General features: G+C 40.5%; 1 protein-coding gene across 8 annotated transcripts in view; it reads right to left on the reverse strand.

The window, feature by feature from the left end:
- Positions 1-3231: 3231 nt before the first annotated feature.
- The window catches only part of PICALM (phosphatidylinositol binding clathrin assembly protein), a 66325-nt gene continuing 55869 nt past the window's right edge, over positions 3232-13687 (reverse strand). For 7 of the 8 annotated variants that reach the window (XM_071432889.1, XM_071432887.1, XM_071432886.1 and 4 more), the window contains 3 exons: positions 11716-11820; positions 5605-5707; positions 3232-4681 (listed from right to left, as the gene is read on the reverse strand). In XM_071432889.1, the coding sequence (XP_071288990.1) occupies positions 5615-5707; positions 11716-11820 (198 nt within the window). In that variant the 3' untranslated portion in view covers positions 3232-4681; positions 5605-5614. The remainder of the gene's footprint in view (positions 4682-5604; positions 5708-11715; positions 11821-13687) is intronic. The other variant, XM_071432885.1, reaches the window with a different exon arrangement.

Below are 13687 nucleotides of genomic sequence, written 5' to 3' on the forward strand. Positions count from 1 at the left end.
TCCACTGCAGCGAGGTTATATAACAAGGCACTCTTTTCCACAGGTTCAGACCTGCACGTTTAGGGAAAGGAGGGTTTAAGAGACTCGTTCTGCAGCATTTGTTCTTGTTTGGCTGCTTTCTGAGAGAGAAGTTATTAAACACTCTGCTTCTGTGGGCTAAAAGGAGTTTGCCACAATAAGGTCAAGGCAGAAGGTAATGGACTTAAAAGCTACACTATAGTGACAAGCACAAAACAGAGAATCTATTAGTGTTAGCATCTTTAGCCACTGATGTTTTGCAGCTGGATGTTCCTCCAAAAAAAAGGCTTTTCCTTGGATTTTGAAAGTAAGGATGTTTTTTGCAATACTACATTTCAGGGCTCATGTTCTGCAGTCTCCCACAAACACCATATTGTTTTAGGACATGACATGGCAACAAGATGCCAACAACTGTTCCCATATGTTGACAGCTGAACACTGAGCCATGCTGAAAACTAGGATTTAACTTGGTGCTGGATCTTTGCTCACTTAGTGATTAAAGTAAAACAAGAAGCTAAAATGGTATCAAATACTGCATTTCTAAAAAACTCCAGTACTTGGGCAATTGCTGTAGCTGGCAGAGGGAAGTTCAGCAGTTACTGCCAAGAACAAAGCAGAGATCCATGCTATGAAAATAAACCCAAGACCCCTGTGCTCCTTGTGTACTGCAGCTGCCGGATATCCAAAACACTATGCTTGCATCCAACATATTCTCTTTAACCATTATCACCTCACATAGAAATTTAAGCAAGTTGGCTCTTTGTTCCAAGGCTTTTTGATCTTTGCTTCAGGAAATTTCATCATCAGAGAAGGAAGAAAATAATTAAATGTGTTTTACTCGCTCCTAGACTGATCTGTTATCTTGGGAAGGCCATCTCACCGTGTTACTCAACCTTCTGGTACAAAAAGGTGCTGAGTAGGTGGCAGCAATGTTACACCTTCAGGGAACCTGCCCAGGGTTTTCTTCTCCCCACTCATTCTCCTGATCCAGCCAGGATGCAGCTGAACAATCAGCTAAGTCCCTTTGCTCTCCAGATTGAACTTGGCAAACAGTAGCATCTCACAGATTTTTCTTGTTGGGCAAACTCAGTGGAAGATGTCAAGCCTGTTTCTGTTCTCTCCACTGTTGTGTGAGAGCTCCAAAGGTCAAGTCAAGAGATTGACAACAGGCCAAGGAGCAAGCTCTTGTTCAGTTTACATATGCTGCCATTAGCACTGCTCTTTTGTCTGTATTCAGCACATTTTTTCACTGCCCCTCACATTATCTTGTCAATCTTCTGCTCCCATCAGCATTTACTATCCTTCCCAGAGTTTTTAGCACTTAATTCTCATTTCTCTGCCACAATCTTTATCTCAATTATGTCATGGCCTTTAAGCTGCAATTCATTTATGTTGCTACAAAATTTGTGTCAGGCTCTGGAAATGGGCACTTTTTGTCTAATGAAAGATGCAGGGTTTCACCCTGTCCCTTTTTCTTGCTGCAGGGCTGTTTGGCAGCTGGGAACGTCTGTGACTTATTCTGGCAGTTGGCTGAATGGAACCTCTGATGTCAAAAAGTCATGCAAAGACAGACTTTAAACATGTCCTGAGGTACCATCTCAGTTTAGTTTGTGACTTTGAAACAAAGAAGAGAAGCAGCAAAGGAATTTAGATCTGTCTTCATATGAACACTCAACATTTGTGATGTTGGAGGAGCTGTTCAAGTTCTTGTTCTGGCAAAAGTAATTGTCTCAAGAGGTAAATCCAGTTGTTTTCATTATATAATTCCCTGATCTAAAAACAAACAAAAAATATGTGGTTATTCTGACACAGCAGTTCCCTACACAAATTTTCAAGAGGAACCACATCCCACCAACAAAGCACTCCATCGTACTCTGCTTGCTAAGGGCAGGCAGCTTCTCTACACAGTTTGCTCCTGTAGATTAAACAGCCTTTCAACTCAATTCTGAAGAGAACCAGGTTTTCACTACCCCCTATTATTGAAAAGTGCCAGTAATTAGAAAACAAAATACATCTGTGTGCTGTGCTTTTTAAATTAAGCTGAGTGTGCTATTTCAGTGATACTGAAAGCAAACACTGGGAACAAAGCAAATGAGAACCTACTACTCAGGAAAATTCTCAAGCCAGTTTGTCTCTGAAGAGTAAACCAAAGAGCAAGGGTTTTTAGCAAAGCCTTCAGCAAGAAGGCCTAATCTGCACAGCAGCTGTTTCAAGGAACACAGAGCAACAATGAGCGAGTGGTAAAGGGTAACAGGAGTTCAGCATCCCTGCAGAAGACATGGGTTTGGGTGTTCACAATTCTTTGGTACTTTCATGATTTGCAGCCTCAAGGCCACAGCCACACAAAGAGTCTAAGGGATCAAAGAGATCTAGGAACACATCTATCCTCAGCCAAAAGCCTCAAGTTAAGACTCTGCAGAGAGCAACGGAGACCTAAGAAGAAAATTAGCGTCTGTTTTATCATAACCAAGCTCATCAGGCTCTGGAGGAGGATGAAGATCTACCTTCTTCCTTCACACAAGGTCTGAACAATCTGTACCTTGGTACTTACTGAGGTAGGTAACAGGTCACAGATGTGCACCTTTTTTCCAGCTGGCCCTCAACTAAAACAATTCACCTTTTTTATATTCTGACCACAAGCAAACTGACCCACACTGAAAGCCCCAGCGGTAGGAAGGCAAAATTTTAGTAAATGTGTATGAAACTCTCCAGATCTGGGTGTGTATTACATACTCTGTAATAGCTTCAGGGTTTTTTAAATTCATGCTTTGAGAAAGAAATTTTAAATCTACTGACCTGTACTGCTCAGTTTATGATACCTTGGCCTCCAGGACAAGCCTCAGGTCGTTGTGAGGAGGAAAGTTCCACTTCTATTAACTCTTCCTGTGTCTAATTAGAGAAGGTGGTCTCAGCAAACTGTTCATAGCTTTTCCAGCACTACCTTCTGCTGTAAGATTAGGGAAGATAATAACAATTTTTGGGGACATAGTTATGCTTCTTGGTCACTTATGAACAGTACAAGCTTATTGCCATGAATAGTTTGAAAAAACTAGAAGGTGGTGAAATATCATGTTAGGTCAAGAAGGAGGAGACACCTTGTCACTGAGGTGTCCACTGAGGCTGTCCATGACACCAGCCCAGGGAAGAGGCTGCAGGGATCACATCAGCCACAGGTTCAGAGTGCTGCACTTCCTGCAATACAATATGCACGTATGAAATACATTTGGTATTTTATTAAGTAAACAACGCAATTATCAGTGCACATTTTAAGCAGCAAAAAGAAAAGAAGCACCTCAGACTTTCATACCGTAACAAAAGTTCTGTGGAAGCTGCATTTTATTTGAAAATCCACCCATTTTTGCTAACATACATTTTAATATTTTAAACAAAAATAGAATCTGCAGAGACAATGCAGCAAGTATGCTTAATTCATGTACAGAATTGCTTTCGTATCATTGACTATCCTTCTGAAGGCCCCACTCCACCCAAAAGTTATGGTGTATTTACACAAAGCACCGATCAACAGCGCTACTTGAATTCCTCGTGAACTAAATACCCACTAGACATATGTAAGGAAGCTACTTCCCCTTTTTCACTTTTAAAAGGTACATGATCATGAATGAGCCCAATGAAAAGGCTTTCCCCCCCCAACACACAACACCTCAATTTATTTTTTTTTTTTTACAGAAAAGAAGGAAAGTCTTAAAAATGAAAGCAATTCCTCACATTCATCTTGGAAAGGCCTTATAATGTCAAATGTAAAAATAATGACATGCCAAGCACAAAGCAATAAAGTTCCTTCCCAATGCACTAATGCTGAATTAAAAATGTAGTGCTTCTTCTAGTCAGTTAACTGTTCCCTTGCAAAATCCTAGGCACAGAATTGACTATAAGGATTAATGCGTTTTACAGCTCTTCCCTAATTCCCATATATACTGAGAATTCATTAGATTCAGACCTTTAAAATATTTAGTGCTCTGTATGTCAGCTGAAAAGCATTCTGAATCAGATTCATTCTTTGTGGATAAAAATCAGACATACTGTATACATCCATACTCATTTTCATAAGGAGGTTTTTTTTGATACAATATTAATGTTAAATTGATAATCATAAATAAATACAAACAATAATACATAAGGAATGTCTACTGCAAACTGAATATATAATTTTTAAAAAAAGTTAATTTCCATTACTGCTGTGCCTACATTTGTGAGGATTGAAAAGGTAACTGCAGAATTAAGAGTTAGGATTCGACCCTCCCCTGCCCAGAGTCTTGTTTTGAGTTACGGTAAAGGACACATCTCCAATCCAGACAGCATTTCCAAACACCAATATCAATTTCCAGAATAAAGGCTTCTCTGCGTACGTTACCAATTAAGGATATTATTAGAAGCTGAGAGTATTGACGTGTTAGTCACCAGGACAAAAATAGGTCCTGGTCTTAATTCATGGCAATTCTTGGCTTTGTGTTGTGTACTGATGTCTTCTTATGGAGGTGTCCCAGCTTCCTTCATTGGTCTTCATCATTTCACTGCATCACTTAATGGAAGAGTTTGAGGGACTGAAGTTCATTTTTTTCCTGGAAGTGGGAGTTTACTGCTGAGCACATCTTTTTGGAAACGTTCCTTTCTCTTCCATCTAACACAGTTACATAAACTGAATCTGGAAAGATGAAAAACCCTGGGGTTAACATGCAACAGAAGTAGGACTTCACTCTAAACCTTTTTTCTTCAAAAATTTCCATTCTTCTGATGCCCAAGCTACCCCATGATCTGAAGTTTTGAACAGAAATAAAATGTTTTTAAAAAATCAGGGCCAGGAAACAACCAAAAGACATCAGGATGTTCTTCCAACGACACCAGCCTTTGGAATATCTCTGCATTAAAAATAAAACCCACCTAGTTATCCATCCAATTTGTCAACAGCGGCAGCATAACACAGACCAACACCATTATGAAGAGAACTCAGGGTCATTTTTCATGTTGAACCAGAGAAGTGCACAAGAAAAGCAGCTGCTGTGTGCAATAAGCCTACTCTCTCTTTATACTACAAATTCTCAAATTTCTTTTTCATGTTTTCACTCATTTTACTATTTAATTCCCACCTGCCCCTGACTGGTCAAAACCAACAACTCCTCCACTGCACCTCTGTACCAAAATGGATCCCTGGCACATGTGAAACAAGCTCCTCCTCCTGCATGAAGGGAACTCTGGCCAAGCCACGGGGAAGCGCATGAGCACCCTGCCAGCAGCACTCGGGGCTCTGCTGCTAACGGGGAACTCTGAACATTTTCCTGATGAGATGGTAAATACCAGGTAGCACCAGTTCCTTCTCCCTAACTGCAGCAAGTACCACATGAGCTGGTTCTATTTCCAATGGACTGAGGCAAAACCACTCAATCAGCCTGTAAACTGCTGAAGTTAAACACAAAGAGTTTCCAAGTCACTTCCACAGTGCTTCCAACTCAACAAGATTTGGTTTTATTTCCTTCAGAAACAGTTCTAGCCATGTTAATAAAACTTGAATTAGAACTTTTTTGTTTCATATCACAAACACCAGCATCTCCCCAGAATAATGGACAATACCTAAGTTGTTCTACAAGAAATCCTGGAGAGAGAGCTCTGCAAAGGGATCCTTTCCTGAGGCTCTGTGAGGACTCTGACTGGAAGGGCTGGATGCTGCAGACAGCTAGTAAGAAAGACGACAGAGAAAGGGAAAGAAAAAGAAAACAAGGTCTCAGAATGACAGAATATGAAAGCTAAACGTGTAATGAAAGGACAAGGGGAGGTTAAGAGGCACACTTGGCAGAAGTCAACTATTAAAATAAGGTGTTTGGTCATATGGAAAACAAAGCCTCTTCAATGGTTGGTGTAATGTAGAAACAAGCTGGACATGACCCTGCAGAAAGGAAACACCAGTGGCATATGCCAAACAAGCAGATACACACTTTCACAGCAGCTTTCTTCAAAGGAAGATACAAAACATTCAGCCTGACTTCTGTGAAACAAGTTAGTCCTCTCCCTGCTTTACTGGGAAAACTACAGCCTGGCAGGGAGAGATGATGCTGGGGTCTGGCCAGAGCATGGCAACTTTCCAGATGGTTTCTCCAGAAGGAATAGCTCTCAGCATCTTTTCTTGTCAAAATAGGATGCACATAAAAAGAGGCTGGATAGTAGAGAATAGTTAATTCTCAATTTGGGACCTAGAAGGAGAACAAGAGATATATTCTGTGAATAGGAGAAAAAAGAAAAAAAAAGAAAAAAAGATGAGAGTTTCAACTGCTACTGTGGCCATTTTAGGTGAGAAGTCACAGAAGACTGTGACTGATAGTCTGTACACTCATAAAAATTGCATCCTACAGTCATGTACCTAAAGCAGCACACCACAAACTCAGTCATATAAAGCACATAACTTAAAGGTGGGTAATAGTGGCATTCCAACTGCTGCTGCTGGGAAAGACCAATAATCTGCAAACTGTACTTGCAGGAGTATCTGCTATTTGTTGATTTATTTTTCCTTCTGTGTTGGTATTTTTCCTAACAAAAAAGAAAATGGTGTTTTATTAAATCCTATTTGCCTTCCCCCTGGGTAGAACATGCATGTTTCTGCACTTATAAATGAAAGTCAGCATCCTCCAATTTGGGTTCCTCACTGGAACAGTTTGTTCAGAACTGAGTCACTTGCACTACATGCCCATGACAAAAAACATTGCATGAAGACCTTTTCCTTTGGAAATGCCAGGCACCTGCCAACCTACACATGACAGGAAATCTGCTTATGGGAATTGCTTGCACAAGTGCTCAAAGTGTAAATATTGCCATTGCACATTTAAATTTTTCACATGAACGTCTATTTTGGAAACCGTATGAGAAGGAGGACTTCCTTCAGGATCAGTACATACTTAATCTGCATTGGAATCTTCATCTCCTCCTGAAACCCCACTCCCAATGGGGCATTCAGATCCAGTCACCATAAATAAATTATGCAAAAGTCATGAGACAGAATGGGAAATGCTTGAGAAGCAATTTCAGGATGTCAGAATTTCCCCTCTTCAACTTGGTTCTTTCCTTTGGGAAGCCATAGGCAGACTAGTGATATGGTCCAACAGAGTCCTAACTTCAGCAAGGAATGCCTGCTGCCACTTGATTTCAGGAAACATTCTTCCTCTTCATGGTCAAATGCCTTGAAGTCACAGAGATTTCTATCAAACTGAGCTGGCAAATCTCCAGCCCAAATCAAGTCCAAAGTAACATCCCAGTTTGAAAGCAGTGTGGAAGACTGGTAGGTTTGGGCCAGTTGTGCAACATCAGCACATAACCAAACACAGGGGAAATTTCAGGAAGCCTGTTCAAGTTAAAATCTGAGGAAAAAAACCTGATAATGCTATTACCTAGATGCCATAATTAAATTCAGCCAGGACTTGCAGTAAATATGCATTTTAACAAAATTCCTCTAATTATTAAAAAGGAGACCTAAAAAAAATGCATGGGAAGTATAGTTAGACAGTTTCCTACATTGCACCTCTCCAGATTACTCCAGTTTATAAATAGATCTGAAAGCAAGGACCACTCCTAACAGGTTCTAAGGAGAAGCATTTAAAACAACACTGCTGGCCATCAGTTTCTCTGGAGCTGACCTAACTGGAGCTGTGGATGTAGTGCTCCTGCTGCCCAGAGCTGGTGTGATGTGAAATGCACTGCACCACACTGCTCAGACAGCTTAGTCTCACCTCCAGCATCAGCGGCACTTCTCACTGCCTCCAACAAAGACAAACCTCCCTGGAGTCACAGTAAAACCTAAGAACCCATCCATAAGCGAGCATTGGGCTGACTGCCACCATTAGCTACATTCTGGTTTCCCATGAAACGAGTCTGTCACACTGTTTTACCATATATTTTAGGGGTAATGTGCCAAAGCAAGCATCTTTAAGGTCTACTTTCTGGCATAAGTCTGTCCTGAACTTTCTACCCTGTTCTTACAGTTTCAAACACCCCTCAAACCCCCCTCCCCTACACCCAGCCAAAAACCAACCACAAAACAGATCCACCAAACCAACTTACTCATTTGCACATTTACCTATTCGCCATCACCCAGGTGATCACTCCTGCTACTTACCATGTACAATTGGCTGTATTACAATTTACATAGATGTTGGCAGTGGGTGGAGTGATTTCTTTATTCTTATTTAAATCTTAAATTTTGCACTACCCATCTGCTTCCCCCTCCTAAGGTTATGTCCCTCTGGGGGACATCACACCAGAACATGTGACATGTGAAGGCACACGGATTTGTCCTAATTGTACCATTTTATGGTACAACATAAAATGTGTGGCCAACACACAACACTGTTGTTGGTTTAACAGCCACTGGGATACTCAGGCCTTGTGATGGGCAGACACATTCCAGCCCCTGTACATCAGTCAAATCTGGCTTGTCTGGGACATTTGGCATTTGCTGTACTATATCACATCTGCCATCCCTCTGCTTGAAGCACCGACTGAGCCTGCCCCCTCCTCAGACACACACACACCCTTCCCCCCTCACCAGCTACAACGTCATCAAACAACTCCAACCATTCTCACTGCTCTGGGTAGCACAATGTAAGAAGTTGCAGTGGGTAATGCCCACTATTTTATCATGATGAAAACTTATTTTCTTTCTCAGGTGGGAAATACTGCAAGATAAATATTTTCAAAGAAAAATTACACACCTTTCAAAACTATAAATGCCTTCTGTGCTCAGACTTCGAAAGAAGTGACTGTTCTAGTTTCATTCTCAATTATTTCAAATTATTTTGTCCTTAAAAACCAAACTACCTTTGCTTTTGACTGCAACAATTAGGAAAAAAGTTGCGAGCATATAAAGAGAACACTTGGAAGAGAAGAAAAAGAGGTTTGTCTAGAGATAGAAAAAATTTATTAAGACTAATCCCTGAGAATATCAAGTTATGAACCACAGTTTAATTTACATGGAAACTGCACAACATTAAGATGCCTATTTTCCCAGTGTGTTCTCAACTCACTACAACTTGGCAATAAAATTTTTGGCAACAACTTCATCTGTCATCATGCTTTTAAATACCTTTAGCTTTCTTTACTGTAGACAACAGCCAAGATCTATCAGGAGACCAGAGGTGATATAATCTGGTGCTTCAAATTAAATATGAAAAACAGTTTCGTTTTTGGCAAGTGATGATGCCATGGACAAAACCAGTATTAGAATAATGGTGTTTACAGTGATCCATGTGGGCAGTTTCAACTGTGTGCCTTTCAGATAACCACTATTTATTCTTTAAGATTTGTTTACTGACCCCAAGAACACATGTTTCTGTTTCTTTTACTTTCCTTTTTCTATTTCTGGCACAACAAGAGCATTAACTAAACTTAAAGTGCAAAATATGCTCTCAGAAGAGCCTCAAGACTCAGCACACAGTAAATCCACTGTGATAAAAGTGTAATTCCCCTCCGTGGCTATACATTAATAAACTCTGCTGTGTATGGGGAAGCTCTCACATGCAGCCCTTGTTTCACTTAATATGCTTTACTGACATCAGGCTTCTGAAAACTTGACACCTTCCAGCAACAAAGACTGTGTGTTTCAGGGAAAACCTTCTTGGTCACAGCAAATGCTGACTCAAAGGGTGTGTTTTCAATTAAATTAATTCTCACAGGAGCCAAACATTGTCAGGTAAGAGAATAAATATAGCTCCATACACATCACTTGTGACTAATTCCTCTTTCTCCTGTTCTGACAGCCAGCTGGGATTCAACCTAGGCCACACCCTGCAATGTCAAATGAAGCAGAAAGACTCACTGAGCTATTCAGACCCATCTACCTGTTCATAACTGAATCAGGTGGGTAGGCAGGTTTGTTTTTTTTTCAGGATCATTTCAATTTTTTTTTAATGTAGAGAAAACTCCTATCCTTGAGGATCCTTTTACTTGGTCAATATTTAAAAACTGTCATAAACACTATTTGTCCTCTTGAAATGGTATAAAATCCATGTGAAAAATACTGAATCACTTATGTGACAGTGAAGGTGCAAAGCCAGTCTCAGAAGTCTAAGACAAAGCCAGTTGAGAACTGCTAAAGATTTCTTTCTAGCTAAAGAAATCTAACAGCATCTCTTCCAGATAAGGCATTTAAAAGAGATATTTAGAAAAAAAACCTATTCATAAGGCTATATTTTGAAGAAGACAATGGGCATACAGCCCACTGGGAGCACACAGCAGAACCCTTCTCATAAAAGGAGCAGACTGAGGCATTGGAAAATGCTTGAGGCTCTTTTTAGTTCCAGCTTGCTGCTGAATTCTCTTCCCTCCACAGTCTAGTCCCAAACACTGCAGTTACACCAACCTATATCTAGGTGAAGTCATACATGAATGCTTTTAAACATTCACCTATAGAAACAGAGCTCTTTATATTAAGATCAAAATACAGGCACAATATATTTCATTTTTCTAATAGAAGGTCTGATGTGCAGAGTGAACTTTGAAAAAGAGACATGTGATAGGTTAGTAAAACTACACTTAATCCTGGAGCTTCGGTCTGCCAGTTAAACTTGGCTCTGCCTCTAACTGCAGTTCACAAATACCAAGTCTTAAAGATATCAGAATTTTCCAAAAATAGTATGAAGGTGGTCAGGGTTATCCATCCCCTCTTCCTCCTACTTTTTAAAATGTTTTTCTTACCATAAAAAAAACCCTCTCTTAAGATGCCTACTGGGTTATAAAAGTGAGTTCAGACAGAAATTTCCCAGTGACAGATATTTGTAAAACAGAAAAACAAATCAATAATAGGTATGCATTTAAGTCCAGTTAGTTCAGAGTGGCCCTTTGGCACACTCATTCCAGCAGGTTAGGTAATCAATCTGGACACAACACATCCTGAGAAACAGGTAACCAGGGGATATAAGGAACACTCCACCTAAGGTAGCACTTAACAGGGAAAGGCCAGGTAGATCAGTATTGCTATTGCGCATCTTCACTATGCTGCAAATGCCGTCTCCTGCAAAACCATGGAGGAACACAAAGCCCACTGGAGACTACCATGGTTAAAACCAGATGGACATGCCATGTGCCTCCCGCTGAGGTGGTCAGGACCATCAAGGGGGTGGTGGGTTGAGTTTTCACCAAGTTTGATGCCACAATTCTTTCAAACCCACCTAATCCAGTCATGGGCATAAAAGGCTACACACACCCTGTCTGGCCCCTGCAAAATGCTGTAATACAAGCACACACCTTGCACCTTGGGTACTTTATCATCTAATACTTTCAAATGTAACAGGGAAAAGAGCAGTGACACGTATACTCAGGAAAAAGCTGTAATAGCCAATCTCACATAAACACACTCAGAGTAAAGCAGCATGGAATATGACTTTGGGGAAAAAGCTCATCTTCAGCAAAGGGCACAGACATCAGCTTTTGCTATTCTTTGTCATTGTCACATACCCAGAAAAACAATGCCTGAAAAACACCTATCCTCTTTGGTTCAGTAACGCAAACTTGCTGCTGTCAACATGGATACAAGTGGATAGGAAGCAAGCCTTCCATGAACTTTCCATGAACTTGTGCAATAATTTGCCAAAGACAAATAAGATATATTAATTAAATCTATGTATAAAATTAACATATTTAATATACTTCTAAAGAAACTGTGTAATTCATTCCCAGCACCAACAATTTGAATATACACACCTGTGCTCCTGGTACAGGGCCAAAGGGGTTTGGTGGTCTCATGACTGGCTGACTGTATATCAAAGTTGGCTGGGTCATTACTGGTATGCCTCCCATCTGTGATGGCTGAAAAAAAACAGACAGCATCAAATCACACACAGCATTAATACATTTCAAGTATCTAAGGAGATAAAGGAAAATGGCAAATGGGTGAAAAGTCTTGGTCATATTTGAGATATGCAACCATGTGAGATCCTTCTACAATATTCTGCAAATAAAAGTTACTGGAAAGGAACATTAGAGCCTTTCCAAGCAATTTTTCTCAGTAACAACTGAGCCTATTCAATCTCTTGCTGCAAAGATCCAAAGCACTAAAACACTTGTTAGACAAGCATTTGTGCTGCTCCTTCTGCTCCCCAATGTGAGGTCTGACAGCACCTCCCTGACTGCCTCTGACAGCACAAGCACAGTTTTGGAGACAGCAGTGCAGTGCTGACAGAGCTCTGGACAAAACTGAAAACTGAGAGCTGTACATGCAATTAATGTCAAGTAATTATGCAATCAGAGTCAAAGTGTAACCAACACTCCAGCTGAGCCAAATTAGAAGTTTAATGGATATTAATGGTCTTACAAGTCAGATTATATTTAACACAGATGCCCATCTCTGGCACTGCTTTTGGCATTCCCCTCAGGCTTGGGTTGACAGCCAGCAGCAGTCCTACTGAAGCAATCCCCACACCAAGCAGCTTTTCCCTGACTAATCATGGTGGTGGTGGTACTCTTCCTATCATGCCTACCAGCTGTTTGGGCAATCACAGGGTGAAGCCATTCAATAAACTGACCCTAATGAAAATGCCCTATAAAAAATATAGGAACAACTGAACAACTGCTGGCCTAAGACAGAGGAAACAGCAGCCAGGAAATGCCCAGGCACAGTGCTACAGCACTAAACAACTTGCCTGTCCCAGCAAGCTCGCAACATATGGGAACATAAGGGAAAAGCCTGCACTTAGACAGGACCATACTCAGAACTCTGGTCCTCACTATTGCTTTTATGAAAAACTAAAATGTTTAACAGCAAGGGCTGTATATTGAGTCAACATTTCAGAGATTCCTGATGGTAAATGTCCTGAGTAAAGTCTGAATGAGCCAGGGCAATTTCAGGATGTGCTATGGAGCCCACTGGTCATTCTGTAATGGCCCACCTCACCCACCTGCTCAGATACTGGACATGTTTGAACAAGCAGCAGCAACTCAGGGTAATAGAGTTCTGTCTCCTTAACTCCAGTTTCTATTTCACATTGGCATTTAAACCCCACAATTAAACATAACACAACAACGTAACATAACAAGCAAGATTACTTCTCGTACATGTTGCCTTCCCCTGCTGCTGACTCAAAATAACCATGAAAATGCTGCTGGTACCATAGGAGCAAAGTTGTGTAGATCAAGTTTGAATCCATACTGATGTTAGTTTAAGCATAACAGCTTTGACCAAGAACATGGGAGTTCATGGATAGGTAATAGGGAATATGATGATATATGATACTCTCCCAAGAGGCCCTCAAAAATACAGTTGGACACTTCTGCAGTTCACTTACTGAGTGGATGTAAGTTATAAGTCATTAAACTAATTTGGTTATATGATGAAAGATTTAAATTTTTTGTTTCCTTTAATCTGTGAGCATTTAATAGAATAACTGCTTGAAGGAAGTTTTCTTGCCTTTTTTCACCCAGGAAATCTGTGCTGCATCAAAATCATACTAAAAAGAGCTAAGGCATATAAATTCAGAAATATTTTAAAATTTAAGGTAAGCACAAAAATTTGCAAAGTAAAAAGCAGGAAGGTCAGGTTTATGTCAAAAGCCTTGAGGCGCTGGTGTGTCACCAAGAGATCCAACTCTCAACTGAAACCACACCATATTGCAGTGTCACAAACTTGCACTTCTGTAGCATTAATCATCACAGAGTTTTGCTCCCAAACCTCAGCAGA

The sequence above is a fragment of the Agelaius tricolor genome, unplaced genomic scaffold (assembly GCF_023055355.1).
Source record: "Agelaius tricolor isolate 1412-34295 unplaced genomic scaffold, bAgeTri1.0.p SCAF_9, whole genome shotgun sequence".
Lineage (NCBI taxonomy): Eukaryota > Metazoa > Chordata > Aves > Passeriformes > Icteridae > Agelaius > Agelaius tricolor.